Source organism: Rhipicephalus sanguineus, chromosome 3 (assembly GCF_013339695.2).
Source record: "Rhipicephalus sanguineus isolate Rsan-2018 chromosome 3, BIME_Rsan_1.4, whole genome shotgun sequence".
Taxonomy (NCBI): Eukaryota; Metazoa; Arthropoda; class Arachnida; order Ixodida; family Ixodidae; genus Rhipicephalus; species Rhipicephalus sanguineus.
In genome coordinates this window covers 186,799,843-186,825,779 of record NC_051178.1, presented here as the reverse complement: position 1 = coordinate 186,825,779, position 25,937 = coordinate 186,799,843, and the positions used below count along the sequence as shown (strand labels likewise).

At 43.8% G+C, this 25,937-nt stretch overlaps 1 protein-coding gene across 1 annotated transcript in view; it reads right to left on the bottom strand.

Moving 5' to 3' along the window:
• The window catches only part of LOC119386187 (filamin-C), a 179,896-nt gene that overhangs the window by 30,712 nt on the left and 123,247 nt on the right, over nt 1-25,937 (bottom strand). Inside the window, 18 exon segments of the mRNA XM_049414247.1 lie at nt 143-336; nt 586-723; nt 2,607-2,690; nt 3,366-3,509; nt 4,187-4,354; nt 5,628-5,768; nt 6,213-6,293; nt 6,696-6,851; nt 7,177-7,344; nt 8,551-8,596; nt 8,598-8,773; nt 9,706-9,982; nt 12,426-12,994; nt 13,505-13,727; nt 19,771-19,929; nt 20,704-20,894; nt 22,884-22,894; nt 23,774-23,889. Of these exon segments, the coding sequence (XP_049270204.1) occupies nt 143-336; nt 586-723; nt 2,607-2,690; nt 3,366-3,509; nt 4,187-4,354; nt 5,628-5,768; nt 6,213-6,293; nt 6,696-6,851; nt 7,177-7,344; nt 8,551-8,596; nt 8,598-8,773; nt 9,706-9,982; nt 12,426-12,994; nt 13,505-13,727; nt 19,771-19,929; nt 20,704-20,894; nt 22,884-22,894; nt 23,774-23,889 (3,042 nt within the window).

Genomic DNA, 25,937 nt, shown 5'->3' with positions numbered 1-25,937 from the left:
CAAACACTTGAAATCAAGAACAAACAAGACCTTAACAAAAGTTCATAAAAAAATTTGTTCTGCAACATGCTGTCATAAAAAGAAAAAAAAAAACAAAGAAAAATGAGAAAAAGCAGGTCTCAAAAAAGCATAGGATGGCCACTCGTGAGAAGCTGTCAGTACCTGGCACAGGTTCCTTGTTGAAGCTGATGCTGATGATGTGGTCTGACCCATCATTAGGCACAAAGGAAACGGCGAACTTGGCCCCACCCATGGGGTGAACCACAGTGGGGACATCACGGTTGCGAGAGGTCACCGAGATGGCAAGGTTGCCTTCACCAGCGCACCCCACATCAACTGCAAAGATGTTTCAAGAAAGAAGAATGTCATGCACAAGAAATTCAGTCAGGCAACATTCCATGTTGCCAGACCTAAAGGCACAGCTCTCACCCCAGTCTTTCTATGCCATTACAAATGCAAAGGCATTACAAAGGCCTTGATGCCTTGATGCAGATTGAAAAAATGTAGCTGTGTACTGTTGGTGTATGTGCTGACACAAAAAGCCATCGCCTGTAAGCAGGAGACCACTTTAGCTCAGATGCTCACCTGTAAACTGGACTGGTTTTCCCAGAGTGCCTTGCGATACAGCACTCACATCCACCTTATGGGAGCTGTAAGCTTTTACAGTCGCCGGGGTGCCTGCAAGCAGCTTCCCAGCATGCTCCACCTGTACCATGTATGGGCCTGCAAGCCAGCACAGAAGTGATGGTATCACTTAACCCTACAACAAATTCTGGAGTAACTACCTCTTGCCCTCTTCCACTCACTCAGCACAGAGTGGGCATGAAATGTTAGCTTCAGTGCAATGACGACTTGTATGAAATGTTAACTTCGGTGCGCCAAAGACAAAGCCATAGAGGCGATGATTGTCACTGCGTCTTTGTCCAAGCTACACTCAACAACTGCACAAGCTGCACATACAACTAACACCAGTTCACTCGAAGGAGTGCTCCTCCTTTGAGTCCCTCTGTTACAGACTTTTCTTTTAGATGCGAAGTATCTTATGGCGGAGTTCAATCCGGTGGTGGTGGTGTGCGGCGTGACCACCCTTACTGCGCATGCGCATACCCTCTCCACTCACCATATCTACCCTCTCCCCTCCCCCTCTCCACTTCCCCTCTCCCCTCCCCCTCTCCACTTCCCCTCTCCCCTCCCCCTCTCCACTTCCCCTCTCCCCTCCCCATTTCCACTCTTCCTCTGAAACGTGGGCTAGACATGCCGAAATTCTCTCCTGCGCAACGCCGCGATGAGCACCAGCGCATGCGCGTCCCCTCTCCTCTCCTATGCTGCCCCCCCTCTCGCATCCCTGCCGACCGCGTGCCCCGCTCGCCCTGTGAGAATTAACAGCCAGGCTAGAGGGAAGACAAGACGCGCGTAGCGTTCCTCTTCGCGTTCCACGACGCGAGGTCGGTAGCATGCCCACAGAACGCCAACGGAACGCGATCGTGCAAGTGCTCCGGCTTCGCATCGCCTCATGGTTCCTTTAGCGGGAAATGGTGCAATTTTTTTCTATAATGTCGTCCTTAGCTTCTTACCTGAGTTGCGCTATGTAGATAACTGTTGCTCATTATGGCAAACTGTATCAACACGACCTTCAATGACTGTATTTTCACGGCTTCTCCAAATACAGATTTGCATCCAGATCACTTCTCTAGCTGAGCACATATCCACACTTGCACAGAGAGCTGGTTTGTACTGACTACATGGGTACTCAGAGCCTCAGAATCCACATACATAGTGAATGGCACATGCAAATCCAATTATTGTGGCACTACAACAAAAACCAGCACTGTCACTATCCCAGTAGGCTGTAGTAGCACTGCCTCTTGGGATGGTTAATGGACGATATAAAGAACACATTTGTGCTACTGTGCACGTAACAATAGCCATGGTAGCATCACCATGTACTGCCATTTTCTCTCACATTGGCATTTGTGTTTCACTTAAATTTTCTGTGAGATCCTAAGCTCAATTTTCATGCTTGAGAATGATCACACACCTGGTAATTATTCAGATATAGGCCTTGTATTTAATTAATGCTACAGAATTTTTATACCTTAAAACGGTCGCTGCATCTTGTTACACCCGCTAATTCCCCCTTACTTGAAGTGAGGTCAATATTTGGGATATCAAACACAAAATTTTTTCTTCAAGTTATGTAACTTCTAAATAAGAACAGTGAAAGCTGCCACAATGTACCTTCTAGATTTAAAAAAAATTTTGAGTTTAGATATGAGGTTCGTTCTATGCTAGATCGCAATTGTCTAAGATTATCTGTATAGGCTGTTTCATACAGGACATGCATTAACAAGTGCAATTTTACGTGATAGTTTAGTTATTCAAGCCGTTTCCTTTTTAATGATCCCAGATGAACTAAGAACCTCAGAACTAAACTGCAAAATTGGGAAGCAGGTATACCTAGCTGAAATGATGAGTGTACTGTTGCAATTAAGCCACACCTAAAAAGTAAGGGAAATATGAAAGAGCGGTTATGTGATTACTTCATGTACATTTCGTTCTCGCAGAGCAAGCATGTACCAAAAACAGTCGTATGTAATGACACTTACCAACTTCATCAGGGACAAACTCGACATTCAGTCCTCCTCTTGAACTGCGGCTTACTTTGGCAGGAATCTTTTTGTCGTGCGGAGCTACAAGAAAATAATGCAAGGCAGAAATTACTGTGTAGCTTTCCATTTACTTTCAGCCTTTTAAACAGTGTCCCAATGGAAAAAGAAATAGTAGTAAAACCAGAAAATGGCTGGTGTGAGGACATTCATTTAAAAGCCCTTTTATTTATTTATTTTCTTGTATTTTCTTCTTGCCAGCAAGACACATTTTCATATAGGGGCTGATTTCAGCTTCACACAAACTACAACAGCAAAACTTTTTTAAGAAGCATAGTTCCTCTTTCTTTTGATGTTTACTGTATATTACAAAGATGTCAGTTCACTTAATGATTAGATTTCCTTAGCAAATATTTTCCGCTGTTACCGAATACCACTATGCAAACGTATTTTCCATCTTTGTCCTTCAATATCTTGAGGTTTCATTCATCACCCCTGAATTTCAATGCCAAAGGATGCTTACTACAACACAACTTGCCCCACGATCCCTCTTTCGCTTTCACGAATAAAGGTATTCAAGACAAATCTTTCTATACCGCTGTAGGTGCCACAATGAGATGTGCCTGAGATGTGGGCGTGTGCCAAATTGAAATGCATTTATTTAATAAGGATGCTGATGTATTTACTCTAACGCAAAACTACATGAACTAGGTGTAAGCAACCACAGCTACAATTTGTGAATCAAATGCCAGAACTTACAGACAATGGTCACCCGCAGCTGGTCTTCATCAGACACCCCTGACACATGAAACCTGCTAGGGTGATTAACAGGCACTAGCTCCAGAGAACTCAGGTCCAATGAGCATTGGTTCACATCAGACACTTGAAGCACCACTGGGCAACCTGCATGAAGCAAACAGTGCAGCACCAAATAAATGCCATTTAAGAATTACCTCTGTTCAGTCTGGTGTCTTGACGAATGCCAAAACTTATTAACAACACTAAAATGATACAAGGAAGTACCTATATATTATTATTGGAAATAGATACAGCACACCTGTGCATGTGCGTTTTTCTAAACTAGTATGTAATTTGTCCAATGATTTCATGCTTTGTAATGCTGTATACTTTGCATCCCTTCGCATGTTGTATTTTTCCATGTAAACTATTTACCTGAGAAACGCGATGATATCAATGGTGCAATGCAACTGTACTAATTTAGACTATTTTGAAAAATTGTGTTCACAAAGTACTGCCTGTAATGTCAGTAGTCTGAATTTGTTGCATAGGAAAAAACATTTTTGTGTTTTTCTTTACCACATGATGGAAACAAGTGCTTTGTGCCATTCATATGGGAGATAAAACTGCAACTACATGCATTGCTTGAATGCTTTTTGATTATGTAACAAAGTGGCAGCTGTGTACTTCCTACCTGCAATACTGAGACAACATTAAGTCTTTGTGGGAAGTTAAAGATAGCAGAGTAATCGCTAACACTTAACGTTGCCTGTAAATGATTCAGACCCATAACAGTCTCAAATGAGAAACCACTGATCAGTTTCGAAAAACAAATTACCTACCTGGCACATTCTCCCCATTAAACATGATGCTGACCACATGGGGTACAGGTCGCAGAGGTTTGAAGCTGACCAGGCACCGACCACTGTTGAGCACCTGCACTTGGTTGGGAACTTCGCCATTGTTCACCGATATTTCCAGCTGCCCCTCACCAGCTCTCGATGCATCCACTGCAAATTGTTTTAATCAGTTCCATTTGCAACTGACATGATATGGATAACACTTAAAAAAATATTAAAGGATCTCGACACCAACTTTTTGGTGTTTCTGTCACTCTTTCAACATGAAAGTTTATTAAGTGCTTCACTATTACAATGGAGCTCTCTCCTGTAGAAGCATTGCATGCCGTTGCTTCAGCATTTAAAAATCAATTTTACTCGTAGGACATACGAGCCATACTAATGGGCACGGCAAGATATTTATTGTGTAACCATCTCAAGATACACTTAGTAGCTTACTATCAATGGTGACCATTCGTAACCAGCACCACATAATCTGAATCAACTACCGCAGATGGTGCAGCTGTTATGTTTATCTGCAAGACTACAGTGCCTCCTACAGAATAATATTTTTATAGTATCTTGCTTGTGTTCCCGAAACATGTTTCATTGTTACATTCTGCAGCCTATTATTTTCCAAACTGCTATGCCTTTTTAGAATGGAACAGCTAAATCTTTATTTGTTCTTTTTGCTTTTGATACTTTCCTACTGTTGCTAATTTTGTCCGATTCCATACCCATCATCCTTGTTTGAATATTTTACCTTTTTACATGGTATGCTGCTGGACATTATGGGTGACAAAAAATTTGCTGAAAAAAAAATGATGTCACAGCATAGGCATTAACTGTGCCAGCTCAAAGCAAATTACAAGAAGCGCAAAGCTTCTATGCTCATACCATCACATATGTTACGTCTAGTTTTTTTTAAAAAAAGACAGACGAGCAATAAGTTGATAGCATGGTGCATTTAGGTACTTAAACGTTTATTAGTCCCCTCTTAATATGACAGTGCTGTGTACGTCAGTGCAGCCGAATGTGCATAAAATGTGAAGTAAAGCATAACTTCAAATGAAATCTAAGCATTGTGTTCATTTTGTCGGCATTTAGCGTGGCAACAGAATACTTCCACAAGAGCTTGTTGAACACCGAGATGTGTAATCTTTCCACACATAAAGCCACTTGCAGAAAAAACTGAAAGAAAGGGAAAGTAATCAAGAACTTCAAGACCACCATGTTAATCACCATGTTAACAAAGAAACTTCATTCTTTTCGCCCTCATAATGCCAGTTCACACAATTGCTCTTTGTACCAAACAAAGCTTTCAAAATTGAAGGAAGCAATTGCTAGTTGCACTAATGGATGAAGAATGTTACTTGCTAATTATCGTAAAAGTGACAACTTAACTTGAGAAAGACAGTTATGTTTGGCAGGTGGAGTTACTTGCCTTGGAACTGAGATGTTTGGCCTACGACACAGGACTGAGGGACATCACTAAGGGTGATGCATGAAGCATCATAGGCCTTTGACACAAATGGACTGCCCGGAACCTTTTGACCCCCAGCTGTAACTTCGATTTGGTAGGTACCTGCAAACCAAGACAGAAAGTCGCAGCTGTTCTGTTGAAGGTGCGAATCAGTGACAGCTGGTGCATTACTATGTTTAGTAAAGCTCGCAATGTTTCATGCAGTATCATTTACAATACAAAGAAAAGAAACGATATACTATGCGAAGCCTTAACATCACTTTCCTGAAACTGCAGAAGTGAATGAAATTTTCTACAAATGTGGCCTGAAGTTCCATGACATTGCAAAGCAGTTAGCACAATAGGTGTTAAATTTAATGACAAAAATGGAAGTATATGTGACATTTGTGAAACATAACTGCAAGCAGAGAGTAAAAACTTTAATAAAGCTATCATTCATTCATTCATTCATTCATTCATTCATTCATTCATTCATTCATTCATTCATTCATTCATTCATTCATTCATTCATTCATTCATTCATTCATTCATTTATATTTGCCTCACCAGCTTCCAAGGCTGTGAACTCCACGACATGGCAGTCTGGGCGCTCCACAACAACAGGTTGTATCCTCGATTTCCCAGGTCCTAATGACAGAAGAGTGTATATAGAGCTGCAGACATTACACCTTGCAACACATAAAACTTTTCACTTCTTTTGACAATCATTGCAGTTGAGGACGTAGTTTTTACATGCACAGCCCATGTGTTCAAGTCATTCTAGCTAAAATTAGCTGAAAGAAGGAAAGATGTGCCCAATGTATGTCATGCAGAGAAGGGATAGCTAATGGTATGGCAATTAATAAATACATCACGGAAAAAGGAAAACAGTGAGGGGCCGCGGGAGATAGTTGTAATTGGCACACGTCAATCGTTAGAGAATGCTGAATGTGGAAGGGCATTTGTTCTTCACTGGACCAAATCTGATCAGTAATGATAAGGATAAATGTGATGATGACAAGGCAAGTATAGAGTCAGCTAAGGGCATACCTTTGATGTTGACTTTTATGTCGTCTTTGCTGCAGCCTGGGGCGTGCACTTCAAAGCTGGCAGTCTTGCCACAGCTGAATGTCTGCAAGGTCTGGCCCCTTGCCGACACTGGGCCCCGTTTAGGCACGTCTCGAACCTCGCACTTCCATGGGGATCCTGCACAAACAGAGCAATGCCATCGTAACTGGTGTGAAAAAGAGAATAAGGATGCACCAAACCCAGTTTGAAGAAAGCTATAACTTCTTGTGAAACAAATTTGGATGGGCACCATGTAAAGGCATCAAGTCCAAATGCCCTACACAAGGATACTAAGGAATGCTTTTAATTAGTGTTGTCTTGCTACAAGACCTATAGAGTATGCACATTACCCATAAATTGTGCAACATAACAGAATCATTAGAAAATGTTGCTTGCAATATTAATAACTGTTCTATTTTTTCAAAAATATCTGGGAAAAGGCAAAGAAGGAAAATGAGTTCACCTGGAACTTTCTCGCCATTGAATTTCATCTCGACTGTGTGCACAGTAGCTGTGCGAGGAACGAATGAGGCAAGGAAGCGGTGGCCACCAAGCGGTTTCACGTGGCTTGTGACATGGTCGCCATTCACCATGATCTCTAGGTTGCCCGAGCCAGCTTCAGCACCGTCAACTGTAAAGCAAAGTAATTACATCGATGTATATGGACACTCTTGTATTATACAATGAGCACAAAATGAAGAAATGATCCAACTGAAGACAGTTATAAACAAGACCATTAGTACAAAAACCTTCAAACCTTCAAGCCAAGCTAAATAGGTGCATATAACACACATCACAGACTGCTAAATGTAGGTGGAGGGCATTGAAAATGCATGCAACTTTACAACATTGTAAGTGGACAACAAGAGAGAGACCACTACAATATGTGTACTAATATAATAGCAATCACAATTACAGGACAAAATAACTGAATGCAGTTGAACGCATGCATGAAGTAGCCACAAAATGTAGGTAGTGGAAGTGTCGTTAGCTACACGAAAGAGAGAAAAATTTACATTGCATACACAGCGATAACTGTGTATGCAATGGTGCTTCAACTGTGCGAAATATTTCCACGATAACCTTTATTAGTTCATACCGTGGCTGTTCACCTATTTAGTTATGTAGTATGTATACCATGTGCTTCTGTTTGACCGCTGTGAAGCTGCCCAGTATATGAGGTGGCCAGGTTCCCCTCAAACTGCTCAATTTAGCTTTTTTGCCTGGTCATCCTCGCAGCCTTGTTGCAAATGAACTCAATTCAATTCAATAATAAAATGTGCAGGCTTCAGGGCACATTCAGTGCCTTCATACAGCTGCAAAGCCCCTAAAGCCATAGTGCAGTGCTCTAGAGCTGACAATAAAAGCATTCATCCAACACACGAAAAAAAATCGTTATTAATGATAACTGTTCAGTCATCGCTGCTTCTGTTCAACAGCAATGCTTGGTGTAACAAAAACACTCTTCCACATTTAACTACATATTTTCAATACAGCCAGTCTTGTTGATAGCATAGGAGCTGTGCACTAATGCATAAATAGATAAAAGCATGAAATGATAATCAATGAAAAGAAAGTATTAGTGAATAGATGAAAATTCTAAACAAGCTTATTGTATATGTATTAAGTAAACTGACTAAATGCACAGACAGACTAACAAACACAACTGCACAAAAAGAAACCAGAAAGTTGGCAAATTGTCACGAATAAAGTAATGCAAAGAAGTCAGCTATCAAATTATGAAACGGTGTGCAAACTAAGCAACAAAAGATGTCAAATGAACATTAAAAATATCGAGCAGTCTCACAGTCGCAGAAAACACTGCAACTACACTTACTCTCAAACTCCACGGGATGACCGACCACTCCATTGGGAACGTCTCCCCACTTTTATCTTGGTGGCGTCAAAGGCATGACTTCGGAAGGGGCTACCTGGCAGTGGTCGTCCCTGCAGCTTCACTTCAATGACGTGCTCGCCAACTTCAGATGTGATAAACTCAACGTCTATCTCTCCGGGATGTGGCACATCCATGTGCACAGGGAACTCTCGTCCAGTGGGCGCTAATTAGACAAAACAAGTATGGAAGCACCCAGTCAGACACAGGCACTGGCTTAAGATACCACTTTATATCAATTAGCAGATGCTCACAATAGTGATATTATAGAGTACTCACACTTCCTTCATGCTAAATTTCTCAAGCAATTCTCTGAACAAGCATAACATCATGAACTTCTATGTCAGGAGTCTCAAACACGCGGGCCGCATGCATCTCTTTCTCTAGCGGCCTGGCCTGGGCATGAATGTCTTCATCCCAAATTAAAAAAAAAAATTTCTTAATAAGTATGTTCATGAGCTACACAGACATGACTGGTCTCTGGTCTTGAGCATTCTTTTCGTGAGGCACCCCATGCTCTCAGCCTGTGTTGAGCCATAACGGTGGATGAAGTACTTTATATTTCAGAATCAGCGCCAGATTTCAGTTATTCTGTAGATCGGTATCGATGTTTCTTGAATCCTCACTCTAAATCCCCTTCAGGAATTACCCATAAATGAGATATGGCAAAAGCCTTCTTTCAAATAGCAATGTTAGCTGACATCTTGTTCATCCCCGCCCCCATCTCGCTTCAACCTTCTTCACTGCCCAGGCCATTGCGAGACTGCATTTAGTGACTGGGGCCCTTGGCTCAGGTAAGTTTAACACCCCTGTTCTGTATAATTCCTAAAGCTACCAACAGCACTTAAAGCACATAAACACAGAATAGTGTAATTCATACAAAAGGCAACATACTTATACATTTTCACGCTAGAGTGACTAGTTGTTGAAAAAAAGATTTTGGAGGTCTAAACATTATTTTAAAAGCTGGGAGATCAGCCTGAGCAGGTGCTTTTGACACAGCCGCTCATCATCGGGGTAATGTGAAGGGAAACTTGGAGAAAGGAAAGGGGTGGTGATGGTAATTAGATCCTTCAGGTGAACTACTAATTCACCTACCAGCGATTGTCACCTGGAAGTCGCCTCGGTCAAAGTCAGGAGCACTGATGCGGAATGTTGCAGGTTGCCTGACAGGCACAAGTTTGAGAGCCTCACCCGATATTTTCACTTGAGCAATGTCACCTCCTCCTCTGGGAGCAACAGGGGGAGGCCCTGCCTGCCTTGTCCCTTGCACTGTCTTAGCTTCACTGCTAGTCTCACTTGTCCAAATTCTCTGGTGCTCGACATGGTGATGAGTCTCTTGGCGGCTGTCCAAGCGGTGCTCTTCTTTTGTTATCTGCATGCACGATTGTCATAAGACAATAGACATGGTGAAGGAAATTGATGTGAAGCCCAAGAGCAACAAAACCATTAAGGTTCCTGAAAAATTCATCCACTACTTATGCAGCTGGCGTCTCTTAATTCATTGTCAGTGAGCTCAATGTGTTTTTAAATTTATGTTGTGTGTTCAAAAGTCCCAAGGAACACCTGCCTCCTACACTCTTCCTAATTTGAACATTGAATAATTCAGAGCAATTTTTCAAGCGCACCTGAGGTTAAATTAACGAAAGCTAGCTGCACCACTAAATTAACTGTTACAATGCTGAAACTCTGGAACTAATGCAAAAAAAAAACCTTGTTTTGGCAAATGCCTACATGACATGACATGACATGACAAGAACTTTCTTGGAGTCCTGAGGAACTGATATTTAGGGGAGCCTAAATGCGAGAATTTTTCTAGTCATAAACAATGTCACAGATATGAAGCTGGACAATATTAATAACAAAGCCATTAATGGTATCCAAAGACAAACAGCTATTACAGAAACAATCTCACTAGTTAGTAATTGCTATCAAATTGCATGTTATGTTTCATAACATAACATGAAAGCATAAAAAAAAATGGTTGATCCCTCTGTCATAGGAATCGGAATAACACGAAAGTAGTAAAGCGTGCCCTTACAGAAGTAACTGAATGTTTACTGTACATAGATATAAGAGAGTTTGCACAATGTATATTGATTTCTGGCAGCTATAGCACCGTTTGACGTGGATGCACCCACTTTGATGATTGGTGGTACATCTCCATCCAGACGACTAACGTCGATGTTAAATTATTAAACAAACCCTTGTGGTCGCTGCAGTAGTTAACAGTGAAAGTGCAATGAGAGGATGAGGTGTGATAGCCAGAAGAGTGTCGCAAACGCAGAACTTGGTCGCAGAACTCCCGCGGCCTGCCTATTAAATGTGATTGAACGCCACGGCCGGACTAGAGGGAAACGCAAAGGGCGTCGTGCCGCCCGGCAGCCAGGCCGCGATTTTTCTCGGGGCGAGCGCGTGAGCAGGGAACGCGTTCTTACAGCCAGGTGAGGCAGGCGTGCGTCGCAGAGCTATTTTTGTTTGGATTAGTGTGATGCTACGAGCGAGGCCGACGCTTTTACGATTGGACTAAGGTCGCCACCTCGTGGTGAGTTAAGGCATTGACAAAATTGAACTTCTATTGAAGACGCGCCAAATGGGACGGACGTGGAACGCGGTGCAGGTGCCAATTGCGGAGGCCACAGTAATGACGAATTACTTTACTTTACCGCTCCCGGAGGGCAACACCACCCCGCCGACCGTGAGAGTGGTAGATATAAAAGGTGCGTTTGTAAAGTCTCTAGAGTCTGTGACCCTGGCGCAGTGGATAGCGTGCCCGGCAGCTGTTGTTGCGGACTGAGCGGTCGTGGGTTCGATGCCCGTTGACGGACCTTTTTTTCTTTGCCATCTGATCGTGTATATTTTTTCGACGTCATTTCCGTGACGGAAATAAGTCACTGAAGTCTTGGTGGACACCAGTATAAAACACTTTCGTGTTAAAAGGATTACCTTATTTTTAGGTCTGGCGGTCCCATGCCGCCAATTTCCCACAGGGTGGGTGCCTTCCCAAGCGACTATGAACTTTCCCGACACCAGGCCGGAAGTGGGTGCCTTCCCAAGCGACTTGTCCCTATTTTACGGTAGCTACCCGGTGGCACTTCGTCTCTGCATCCCACAGCAGCGGCAGATGCTCAACTATTTCACCAAGTGCACTTGTCCCTATTTTACCGGTAGCTACCCGGTGGCAGCAAATCTCTGCATCCCACAGCAGCGGCAGATGCTGTACTCCTCTACCCCTTTACTATTTCACCAAGGCTGTGGTGGGTTAAGGTGCACCCAGGGGCCTTTACAGAACCTTATGGGGCGGAAGAATTTCAAGGTGGCCATGTAGCCACCGCTGCGGTATAAAGTTTCTTTACAGCATAACTGAAAAACCAGTGGGTTCCCGGTCGGCACTGGGAATCGAACCCGGTACCTCCCACATTGGAAGCGAATGCTCAACCATGTAGCCACCGCTGCGGTATAAAGTTGTTATTCTTTACAGCATAACTGTAAAGAATGTTTCACATTCTTTACAGTTATGCTTACCAAGCCCACACTCCCAACTATGGTTATCTGATTAGGATGCTTCCATATGTGAGACAGATCTATATCCATGTTCACCATAGTCACATTCTGTAGTTACACCGCTGTTACATTATAGTGCAATCTAAAATTTGCTCCTTTAATTTAAAATGTTCCTGGCATAGCCCATTTTTGATAACCAAGATTTCACACTAAAAAGCAACTCATGATGTGTAGTACTAATTAAGAATACCCAAGTGGCATGTTCTGAAAACTACCAGTCATACTTAATTCAACACTGGAGGCTCTTTCCATACCTGGCGCTGGGCCACTACTGGTGGAGTCATCTGCCTCATCTCCGGACTTTTACGCCGCTCCAGTGTTGAGGAGTTCCTTGAGCTTGAAAACTGCTCTTCCCTGTTCCCATTCCGCTCCTCGGACAGTGCACGGCTCTGGTTTCGAACAGATGGTGAGGGGACAGCTGGCGCAGGCTTTCTCGGTGTAGGAGGTGGTGGCGCCTTGCTCATGTGTCGTGACGAGGGCCGCTCAGGCGTGGCACCTCGAGGTGGCGTCGAAACGGTTCTGCTTCCCGCACTTTCCACGTTTGTTCTCGTTGCGTGGGTGACGCTTGTCTCTTGTCGTGTGGTCGTCGTCGTCTCGATGCGGGACTGAAGGAACTCGACAGCGTTGCGCGACACGCGACCGTCGGGATCCGTCTTTGTTGGGGATGTGACCCGAGACGACGCCAGGGAGGAAGGGAAGAAAGATGACGCGGAGCTGGACACACGATCTCCGCTTGGTGTTAGCGTGCGAGTGAAGAAGGCATCGTTGAGCGAACTTGGAGATTCTGGTTCGTCAGCAGTGGAGACTATTGTGAATGGAGAGCCTGCGAGAGGATAGAATTAAACGAGCTAAGCCGCAATCTACAGAATTTGCTTTAGCTTAATATAGTATTGCCACAAAACACTAATCACATCCACGAACATGCAAGCAAAATACTAATAACAACACAGCTCCATAACAATACGTTAATCAAAGTGCATGCAATTTGGGCAAGTTGGTTATGGACATAGAAAAAGTTGTGCTAGATAATGCAGACAAAAAAAAAGGAAGGGATTCACATGATGCACATACTGTGTACGTCCTCTACCACTTTTCTTTTTTTGGTCCATGTGTAGCTCATTTTTTTCTATGCTAATAAGTTGTCATTATAACAGGCCCTCAAAATCAGATCATAAAACATTACATATATGGCTTGCTGTCACAAGCTAAGCTCAGACGCACATCAATTTTTTTTTATCTTTACCAAGCAATGAAGACATTTCTGGCTTTTGTTCCAGAGTACTTTCAACTAAGAAGTCAGGAAAGCCAATGCACTTTGTGTCAAGAAGCTTACCATGTACATCAACGTTGTTGAATGTGGCAAAAATCTTGTAGTGGCCTTCTCTTGAAGGTAAGAATGAGACTACGTAGATGCCATCGCCTCTCTCATCTATGCTGACTGGAACATTGTGGCCATCGATTTGTACCTCCAGCTGAACCTTGCCCCAACCAGCACGACTGGCATCGCACTCAAAAACCACTTCTTTACCCATCTGCACAGCACTGGGGCCATTGATCTGTGAACAACATAAAAACAGTGTCTTCAACATAAAACGGTAAGTGCGATATTATTCTTGCAATACTGGAGCTCAAATTAAATAGTTATTTAGTCATGACAAAAACAGGATAGAACAGTGGCACAAATAGATGTTAACCTGGCGCAAGTTGCTAAGATATAGGGCAGAGGACAGAGAGAGAGTATCCGCACACATTTCCAGTTTCTGAAGACTGAACGCATAGCGCTTGCACTTTTTCTGTGACGTAATGATTCTTTCTTCCGACAGAGTAGGTCGTCCAACTTATCGAGCGCGTAACTGTCAAGAGTACAGTCGCACAGAATATCATCACTACAAATGACCTATGCGGCACGCGTTCGACACCCAACCATAACCTTAGCGTCACGTCGGCGAAAAATGAAGGCTGAGAGTCTATGTGCTCTCGTTCCATTGCGACGTGGTGCATTGACGAGCATGCAGCGTCAGTGAGTGACTATTTCTGTAAAAGCTTGATCGGCCCGTTCATTGCCGATAATCCCACAGTGACTTGGAAGCCATCATGGCCTTTCTCAATTAGATGGTGACAATCTGAAATACCAGTAAAGGTGACATTGCAGTGCCAGTCATGAAGATCATATTATGAAACGTAATGCGGCAAGAAGCGCTGCGAGCTCTGCTGCTGTCGATGTCGTATGAGAGGTCTTAAATTTGATTGTCACACAAGCTGTTCGTCATAACGGAGCCGTCGGTGTATACGTGCATTGAGCCTCGGTAATATAACAGGAGCAAAGCGAGCTCACGAGACATATCTGCTTTTACGGATGCCGGGTATCGTCAGGCTGATGATAGGCTGAGTCAGGCACCACGGAGGAACTGAAGGTCTCGCAGCGGGCGTGAAGCCTGTTGGCAAAGACTCGCGATATGCGGCTACCGTTCGGCAAAAAGAGGTGCATGGTCGGTCTACTGGTAAAGAGGCTAGGTGGTGGCGGGGAGTCCGAGCAAGATGCCTTATATGTGTCCTGAGTGCTTCGACGTCAATATGTGTCTTGATGAGGTGGTCTCTGGCGATCGCTATAGAAGCCACCGTCGACGCGCTAAGAGGCAAGCCTAGGCAAATTCGGAGCGCTTGGGCCTGAACACTTTGTAGTATTCGTAGGCTTGTTTTGCTTGCGTTGGTTAACGCGGGCAAGCTGTAGCGCAGGAAGCCGAGGAAGAGTACCCTGTACAGCTGTAGCATAGCACTTGGTGACATTCCCCAAGTCTTGCCTGCGAAGAACTTCAATAGATGACAGATGCCGATCAACCGCTTTTTTATGTACAATACGTGATGGCTCCATGAGAGATCCCTGTCGATTATGACACCCAGAAACTTGTACGACCGAATATACGGTATAGTTTGGCCATTGATGAATACGCCGTAATTATTCATAGGTTTGCGCGTAAAAGCCACGAGGGCGCATTTCTCGGAAGAAAGCTCCAAGCCTCGATTACGGAGGTAACGGGCAGTTTGAGCAGCAGCTCTTTGAATTCTCGCTCGCAACTGCAGGCGTGTTACGGCGGACGTCCAAATGCAGATATCATCCGCGTACATTGATATCTTCACTGTGCTTGGCAGGTGCTCAAGGAGGGCAATCAGCGTAACATTGAACAATACAGGACTGAGTACGCCACCCTGGGGGACGCCACGGTAGCTGTAATGTGGAGAGGTTTGGCCGTCTTCGGTGCTCACAAAAAAGGATCGCATTGAGATGTATCTACGTATCCAGCGATACATCCGACCTCCTATTCCTACCTCTTCGAGAGCGGTGAGGATGGCTTGATGTGTAACATTGTCGTACGCCCCTTTGACGTCGAGGAACAAAGAAGCGCAGAGACGCTTACGGCCTTTCTCGTGTTGAACGAAGGTGACCAGGTCAACGACGTTATCAATCGATGATCGACCACGTCGAAATCCTGCCATTGCATCTGGGTAGACGTTGTTGCCCTCCAAGTACCACTCCAGGCGTCCGAGGATCATCCTCTCCATAACTTTGCCTACGCAACTGGCAAGTGCAATCGGGCGGTAGGATGAGAGTTCCAACGGTGACTTGCCAGGCTTCAATAGTGGAACCAGGCGACTGGTCTTCCAGCTTGTCGGGAGCGAGCCATCTCTCCAAGATTCGTTGTACATATCTAGGAGAAACATTCTCGCGTGCTCACCCAGATATTGTTGAAGAAGGGCAGTATCCCTTTGTTTAACTGCATGACTGGTAAAGAGTACAGCTAACCATCACAACTTATCTTACAGAGACTATGTTCTTTGGTGCAAAATGTATCTATGTTCTTTGGTGCAAAATGTATGGTGCTACAAAAGCAAGTTTGTTGTCATCCTGAGACAGCCTATCATCGCCAATGCATATTTTATGGTCAAGATTATCACAAACCAAGAGTAAATATCAAGGAAAGGTTCACAAAGCTTGAGGAACTTGGATCATTCCGATACATCTAAGCACAACTTATCAACTGTTCCTTTCAACCAGTAGAGAAAGTGATTTAACTTCAATGTAGCCAATACACATGTAATGTATATGTTCGTTTAATTATACTGGTGTACAAAATACTCACTGTGACTTGCGTTGGGTCATAAACGTAACATGTGAAGGGGCTGCCTTGGATGTGCTCACCAGAATAAGTGACATCGATTTTCCATTCACCTGGAGGACAAGATGGTAAAAAAAAAAAAAGGCGAGCTTGTGAAACACTAGCTTTATAAAGTCAAGGCATCTGCAAGAATTAAAGGCCGGCTGAAGATGTGCTGCGTGAAATTCTGAGAAATGTGGATATCTGAAGAGCCATGCTAGAGAACAGGTATGGGAAAAGACTATGAACATTGCATGAAATTTCATTTAGCTGAAATAAATGGCAAGAAACAAAGAACCAGTGCAGTTCAGTCTTGATTCCTTTCATTTGAACAAATGCACAAGACACATAACCAAGCCTGCACAGGCTCAATTTTAGCAACAGTAAGCCCACCACCTTGAAAAAAAGCTATGAGACTGAACACTTTTTGCTTAGTGCACTTGAAGTGGTTTCATACTTAGATTATGCTGATTGTAATTGTTGATTAAACAGACAAATCCTTGAGCAGTCTTCAGTAAGGATGAGCCAAGTAACACATTGCAGCTTGCTTGAAAGTGTGCGCCTGCAGGTTAGCGTCCTCTGACAGATGGCTACAGCCCTCCGAGTGACACATTATTATTCCGGCTACTTTCAGACGGCATACTGAATACTCGAGAATTTATCATATGACAGGTGTTGCTTTTAATTTGTTGCCAAATGCAGGCGCTCTCACATGTCTAATGTCTACAGTGCAATTTGCTGTATTTAGTGAAACCCTGGCAGCTTACGTTGTGAATTCTGCGCAACTGCAATGTTGGAGCTTACAATGACCAAACACACAAGTTACAAAAGATAATTCAAACGTTGTTTCAGTTATTAACAATTATTTCACTTTGACCGTGTTATGTAATGCTCCATGAATTTTCTGCATACCATTTTAACTAGGGATAGCATAGGGACTAACTGCACATACATACAGACACATAGGAATTTCTCAAGATGCCTGTGTGATATGTATTTATATTTCACCGATATTCAACAATGCTTTGTAACAATCCCTAGCACAATGAGTGCACTGCAAGCTGGAAAAAAAACAAGTGACACCAGCGTAACTTCATTCAAGCTCACCAATTTCGTTTGGCATAAACGTAGACGTGAAAACACCATCAGTTTCCTTGACAGTGCATTCCATAGTCTTGCCACTTGGTGCCACAGCCTCTACATGGATATTGCCTGTTCCAGCCCCGTTGGAGCTAATCTATTTGGTGAGAAAAACCACAGAAATCAGTCACGAAGGAGCTTGATGCTTAATGCAGTACGGCAAGGTTCTCTCTAGCAGGTACTCAAGTATGCAAAGAAATGTAATGTTCATGCCAGCAGTCTAATATTGTAGTTACAATAAAAAGTCGGATTTTTTTTAAATTTTGTGGAACATCAAGTAACCTATTTCACATAATCTGGGCCTTTAGATTGATGGTTGGGCAGAATAAGGTTCCTGCACAGGTCCTATGATATCTGAGTTTTTCATGTTTGCAAAAACAGCGCAAACAAGACGAAGACAGCAGTGCCCATCTGCTTCTCTCTTTATCTTTGTTGTTTGCACTGCTTCTGCAAATATGGGATATCAAGTTTCCCACCGTTTGGTTCTTTTGTACTGAGTGAATCAAATGTCAAACAAAACCCATGGTTTCTCTTTTGGGAAAGAAAAAATTCTGATACCTATCACCAGGCATTTTCTTTCTGGAAGCTTGTGGAGCTTGGTGCAATTAATATGTTCAGCCAGTCAATAACTGAGTGCATTGCCCATATATGAAATGCCCAAGTCATTACCCTATCCACACACGAGGCCTGGCCGCAGATATTGTCTTGATCAGCGTAAGAAATGCATTATACAGAACAATCGTATCCACAGAAAAAACTGTGGTCTAAGATGAAACAGCTCTTGAGTGATGAATGCAGAGATGGCTGCAATGCTAATTAGGAGACAAAAGCTGCAGTTTGATAACAAGAATCATGATTCATTCAGGCAGTGCAAGAAACTCCTTGAGAGCGCTCACATAAAAGCTGAACACAGCTGATAAAATAACATAGAAGTTTGTAATCAACTTAAAGGGACCGACAACTGATTTTTCTCGACCCAGTTTTTTACGGCGCGACAGGAAGCTTACCCTTCGTAGCGTTTGTAGCTGCAGTGGTTTATCCTAAAAGCACGTAGTTATTTTATAAGCAGTATTTTTCTATCTGAAAGGCCCCAAACACGCATGAAGGCTTGCTCCAGCAACGCTGAGAATTGATAGCGATGCCGCTAGCCCTTGTGAAAGCTGTCGTTGTTCTGCTTTCGCAGGAGTTACTGTAACTATGCTTAACCACCTTTATTTTGAGCTTGGAAACCATTTTTGAAAATAGCAAGCTGTTACAATGAGATGATGTGGCTTTATACACCTTCTCGGTATTTGTACAGCGTTGTATGCGCCTGCGCCCAAGGTTGCCTGCGCCTGTGACATGGATGGCTTGTCCCGGCATGGGATCATTACGCCAAGCGAAGGCAGCGCCACTTTGCTGCATATACAACTAACGCAGGCCTATATGTACATTTTTATGGAGTAATACCTTTTAATATAAAGAAATGAACAATATTTCAGTATTAACAGAAAAGTCATCGAACGCATACACCAACCAATGTTCACGTGACCGCCTTCATCGGACCGTTTACGATTTTGCCGCCAGAGGCGCCAAAAGTCACTTTTTGCGACTTTCAATGAAGAAATAAAAATACAAATCCACCTCTCACGAGATAAACAGGGTTGGTTTGAGTCAATGCGACGGACAATCTTTCCATCAGTGCAGTCATCTCATTTCGTGTTCTGGCCACTTGTTGGTCCCTTTAAAATATGCTCGGGAGCATCACTCACCAGTACTTCAACCAAAGATCCAAGGGCGCAAGGGTCGATGCCAGAGAAGAGAATCCGTGAAATATCTGGATGAACACGCACATGCATGGGGCAGCCAGTTACCAGTTCTCCTTCACAGTACACACTTAGCTGTTGATTGGCCAGAGAAAGAACAGGAGAAAAAAAAAAGTCGGATCATATTAAAAGCATAATTCCCTAAGCTGATTGTTCAGCACATCAAAAACCATTGCACCTGAATCATCAAGATTTGTGAGAGAATAACCTGTGCAATGATGACCAGGATTTAATCGTCCTATGTTGCTACATTTCAGACGCTACAGAAGAAGCCCTAACGATACCTCCTGTATGCTATGTCGAAAATAAGTTTGATGTCACTAGGTTCAGAAACATCTTAGATCAAGCAACATTAACGCTTGCAAATTTCAAAGAGTGACACTGTAAAATGTAGCTTGTATGAACATCCCTCAAGCAAAGTGCAACCTTGCTTAGGAGAATGCACATGACCAAGTTGAGATTTTGCAGAAACACAATACAAATAAAATAACTGTACTCACTGCATGCATTCCTATTTCAACAGGAACAAATGTGCCTGAACCCCCGTTCTGGTTCAGTTGAAGCTTGCACTCGACGGGAGTGAGTGACGGACCTCGAACTTCCGCTCGAACTTGCCTCAGGTCCACTTTGCCTTCCTTTATGTGCACCTTGAAGTGAGCCTGCATGAGTAGACATTACATTAACCCTTTACCTCACATAGATGAGCTCAGCACATCCCCACATTTCACGTGCCCACCAGCATGGACTACCGCTTATGCTATCCATGGCAAAATGTCCAAATTTCTTTTCACGAAGGTGATCTGAGCAAGTGCTACAATACGACAATGCTATTTACAACTGCAATAACAAAAGCAAAGTGCAGTGCAGGCCATGCAGGGAAAGCAACTTTCTGCTAAACACTTAAATTTTTTTCAATATGTTCTCCAACAAAACATTGTTTAGAATGCATTTCTTGTGTTTAATGTGCCAATTCCACAGATATCTAATGAAGAATTGGTAATTTGGGAACTTTTTTTTTTCAGAAATAATTGGGGAGATAAAAGGTTTGCGCAGATGGATCACCAAATACAATTGTTAGATTAAAAGACAATTAACATGACATTCTTTACTTTTCACTTAACAGCTCTGTGAATGTTTTCGACCTTGAAACCATAGAAAGATTACTGAAAAATCTCAAATACCCTAAGTGACGTATAGCAACATATCAAATGACCAGAGCGTGTGCCAAAATGTCACATTTCCTGCTCCCACGTGACCACTTTTTGAGTTGCGGCTAAACTACAAGTACACCTGATTGAAACTGAAACTGAAACTGGTTCATAGAGAAGTTGGTATAGTAAACAACCTGAGGCACTCTTTTGCCTACTAGTACTCCTCCTGGGTGTTATAATAAATGATTTCAATGCAAGTCTTCAAAGGTGTACAGTACTGACCGGTTTGTTGACGTGAACATTATTCAGGTCGGTGCCCGTGACGGTGAGCTTATCCCGGGGCCTCCTTTTTGGTGAGATGCCTTGGAACCTAGCTACGTATGCCATGACACCTAATGGTTGTACTTCAGGGTCTGCTAGTTCCTTGGCTGTCAGTAGGGGATCCACGCCTAGGTACTTGCCGCCATTGATACCTGTGTGCAGGGAATGTGTTCAGTCAGTTTGGATAGAAAAGGCCAAAGTCCATGGCCGCAGAAAAAGGTCCCAGCGTAGCCCACAGGATCTTGTTAGTTATTACCGCAACATTTTCAGTGATCCAGAAGGCTCCTTCTGCATAAACTCTGTTAAGCTAACCTTTCAAGTAAGTTGAATTGTTTAGGTACTTTAGTTTCTGATGTGCACCTTCAACACAAACTCAGAACAAGACAAAGAGAGGGTAGAGATTTCCTCACGTTTATCTTAAAAGAAGTCTGCACTATTTTGCATCTCATTTATGTTCCTCACATCAGCAAGTCATAATAACGCATGAAAATGTCACATGGTGCTACATTGCGTGATGCATCCAGTATATAAGAAGAAAGTCGAATGCCTACTAAAAACTGGCCCCCATGCAAACATTTGTATAAGCCTTCTTATAAGCCTTCCTTGTTGAAATGTTCATACATTTCTATGTGTAAACATTTTGTGAAAGGCTGTGCACCACCATCGGTGCATGCTGGCTTATTGCTAGCATGTGCTCAAAAGTAAAAGCAGAGTGTTAGCACAAGCTTCTGTCACACATTTGCAACTGTTCAATAAGTGCATGTATTGAATGCACAATGCAAGTACAGTAGACTCTCAGTAAACGGACATATCCTAAACGGAATTGCTGCTTAATTGGAACAACTACCTCTAATATGATTGGTATCATAGTTGAATTCTGCACCTCTGTTCACCTCAGTAAATGGCACTCCTGTTAAACAGAACATACTTTCCTGGCCCCTTCAGCTTCCATTTAATTAGAGTCTACTGTTTTGAGAAAAGTGCATATGTGGGCAACAAAATATGACTTGGGTTTCTAAGATACACTATTAAGTATGCTTGCAGAAGAATTTAGAAGAATTTCCATCAGATTTTAGTGATGTAATGTCACCGAACAATGAATATCACGAAAGCCAAAATTTTGATGAGACTGGTTTTCATAAGGGCAGCAACTGTTTTCCGTGGCAGTATGTTTGTAGCCTACCTTTTCCTCATCCTTAATAGTGGAGGAAAAGAAGAATAAGCTAGTTAAGGACCAAGACGCCAGTTATTATTCTCTGTGCACTACCTTCTCCTCCTCCTCCTCCTGTTTCTCCCCCCATTGAGGGTGGGAAAGAGTGAGCTAGGCAAATGCAAGAATGCTGCTAAGGAAAGCAGTTGCTGCTCTGATGAAGACAGGTCACCCCGTTGAAACATTAGCTCCAGTGACATTCTTTGTTTGATGACTTCTCATCACTTCAGCCCACCATATCTTACCCAGAACATCTAGCTTGGTTGCATCAAATTCTAGACATGAAAAAGGCACATTTCAAGAAGTGTCTACCTTTACATCCCGTACTATTGCTAAATGCATGGCATGAAGAGGACACTAATATTGATACCAAAAACATATTAACTTATCGGATAAAAAGGAATTCACATATTGAGTAACCACGTAGGCAGAAGTATTGGCTTGTAGCCATGGCAGCGAAATCTAAAGTAAGCTGCCTGGAAAAACTAACAATAATATGATGATATGTGGTGTAACGGTGCAAGGACTAATCTGGCCAAACAGCAAGTGCCAAAGAGGTAATACTGATTTCTTCATTTTTAGTTCTTAATAGAAATATGTCGTGTGACCAGCTAAATGGGACCATGAGGCGATAGCGGAGCACTTGCAGATCTTGCGTTGGGCATGCACCGATCGCGTTGTGGAACGCGAAGAGGAACGCTGCGCGTGGCTTCCCTCTACATTGCCGTTACACAGGGCGAGGGGGATGCGGTCGTCAGGGCGCGAGGGGGGGAGTTCGCTGGTGCTCACGCGGCGTTGTGCAGGAGAGGGGCGATGCGAGGCGTTTCGGCATGTCGACCCGCGTTCAGAGGGGGAGGGGGAGGGGAGAGGGGAAGGGGAAGGGGAGGAGGTGTGTAGAGAGGGTTTGCAGCAAAGGGTTCACGCCGCACACCACCATGCGAGCTGTAAAAGATGCTTCGCACAAAACGCTTACTAGATTGAAACTATCTAGTATTTGAAGGTGCGCATGCAAGACCAAAGGTGTATCAAACCCATATTTGAGATTTGGCACAAGAGCATACACCATGCGGAATAGCTCACTAATGCAGCGGACTCATGGTGCCTCAGGCTACTCAGTCAAGTCAAGCCATAGTCTGGGAGTCTAGCAAAAGGGGTGCATGAGTCCGGTTGAAAAACGTTTAGTGAGTCATCCGAGTGAGTTGATTGAGAAAATTTCAGTGACAATGAGCTCTCACAGCAAAATATATTCCTTGGTGAGTCTGAGGGAGTTCCAAAACTTTTGCCGAACTAGCTGAAAACTAATAATATGGTATGTGGCATGGTGCAAGGACTATGCAAACAGCAAGCGCAAAGAGGCAATAATGATTTCTTTTGTGGACCAGTGGTGAGTAGTAGATCTGCCCACTGTGGCAACATGAGTTCACATAGAGACAGCAAATTTAAAAACAAGCGACTGTGGTTTGCAAATAGCACTAATAAAGTCTTATCTCGAGGGCTAGGGGGTGCATGAAATAACAAAAAATAACATGAGACAGTTTTCTAGGTCTTATGATCTTTCAAACTGACAACATGGAGTTTGAACTCTTAAAGTCAGATTCGCATTGTGGCTCTTCAGGCATTGTATTTTGCCTCCACATTAAGTAAACTATTGTGTAAAAAAAAACACGGATGTTAAAGTGCTTGGGATGTAAAAACAGCGCAAGATATAGACAAGACAGAGGAAGAGTACACCGCGCTGTTTTGCGCTGTTTTATGAACACCAACTGCAATTTCGCTATTATTGTTAGCAAGTGCGATATATGAACTGCAATACAAACTTACTTTTGCAAGTTTGACTCCCACTGTGATCGATCCCTGCTCAGGTGCTCAAAGTCCTCCACGGAAGCACCAAGTGAATGCACTAAGGAGCACAAGGCCAGTCCATCATTCCAGTCACTCTAAAATAGAAAAATTACAAGAGAATTAAAAAGCCCATATGAGGCCATGAGAAGCAAGCTGAAGTTATAACAACGGAAGCTAATATGACAGCATGGACAGCTATACCCATAAAAAGTAGAGTATGATGTGGGATGCAATGATTTTAAAATATGTACTCTCAAAGAATTAAGGAGAGGCATGGGTTCCTCGCTGTATGACTGGGGGAGGAGTCAAGCAGGTCTAACTGTGTGCATCAAGAGTGAGGTACACAACATAAATCTTGTGGTGATTAATGCTCACATCTCCTGGTAAGGTGTTTTCACCTCGTGGCTTTCGCGTGTCCTGTAGGCGGGCTTTCCCGCGGGACACGGGCAGTGTTTCTGCGGTGGCGCTGCCTGACGGCGAGGATGCGCGGGTCATGAGGGACGGCTCTCATTCCTCTTTCACTGTACCCTTGGGACCTTGGAGCGGGTTGAGCGCGGTCGACTCTGGCGCGCGCGTTGAGGAGCTCCGCTGGGACTACTGGTGCAGCCAGGAAGTGGGTTGGGGGGTTCGACCCTCCCCCGACATCTTTACATTTTTCACGAACATACCTAAAAGGGAGTCGGACCACTCCCCTCCCCCGATGTAAATTTCTGGCTAAGACATTGGCTAGGACGATCCCGCCGACTCTTTCCCGTTCTCGTGAATGCACCTGCGTTCGTGAGACCTGACCGGGCGAACTTTACCCGCTCAATACCCTGTCGTCGTGGTAGTCGAGCATCGTCGATTCCGCAGTGTGCTACATTGGCATGCCATATTAATTTTTATAATTCGGCTGGAGGGCTTACTATCTCAAAAGATGCAAATAAGTGTTCTTTTGTTGGTTTTGCACTACAGTGTACCGTGTCCTTTGTTACTTGAGCGCGAGAGACGTACCCCACAATCTATCATTGTTGTGATCGAATTTGAAAGTTTGTGTATATGCGAGGCTCAATCCGGCCAGCATTAGATACTACGTATCTAGAACTAATGCAGCATTATATGCCACATGTCAAGAACAAAATTTCCCCCCATTTTAGGAGGGGCCCGATAAAACGTTAGCGCGGGGCAAAGGAAAGGGAGCACTTTCCCCCCACGCCCTAAGAGTTTAATACGGAAAACTTTCCTGGCAGACACTGCTCAACGTATGTCTTTGTGTTACTGGTTTTCCGTACGAGCCTCAATATGTCGAGGCACTTTTCCGGTGAGGCGTTGCGAGAGCTTCCGCTCTAGAATTTTTTTTAAAGGGATATATAGAACCACTTTCCAAGCAATCATCGAATGACCGGATTTTATTGCCTCACGAATCGCTCATATTGCCGCAAAAATTTCTCGAATCCGTCAAGAGCGAGCGGTGTGCGGTGTTTCAGGGATTTGTTTCACGCTTTAAACGCTTTCTCTTTTATCTCGTCCCTACGAATGCGCCGGAAAAGGAGAGGATGCCACGGGAAAGAACTTGAGTCAGCGCGCGTCATGACCTTGAGCGCGCGTGATCCAATCGCTTCCTCCCGCTGTGATTCCTGTGCGCGCTAGTGTCGCTACTGTGTAATGTTAGCACACTATGGAGCGCAGCTCCGGCACGAGGCGGTACCCGTGGCAAGAAGCGTATCTGATCCAAACGCAGCTCTTACTAGCCAATAACATGCTATCTGTTGCAGGGGCGTAGCCAAAATTTTTTTCGGGGGGGGGGGAGTTCAACCATACTTTATAGTTTCGTGCGTGCGTTTGTGTGCGCGTGTATATAACGCCAGCAAAACTGAAAATTTCGGGGGGGGGGGTTTGAACCCCCCAACCCCGCCCCCCCCCCGGCTACGCCCCTGATCTGTTGTTTGACGTCAAACTGCATGCAGGCGCCGGCAACTCCGATAAGAGGAACACGGGCCTCTGTATGAAAGAGGGCGGCTGAGAAAATGGCAACTTCGTGCTCCGCCTATAAACTCTCCTTGCCGTGGCAGACTGCAAGATTTGCCTGACCTGTTCAGTGTCATGCTTTCGGCAGGATGTGTTTTTTTTTTCATCAAGCACGAGAGTTGGTTCATGACGCCTT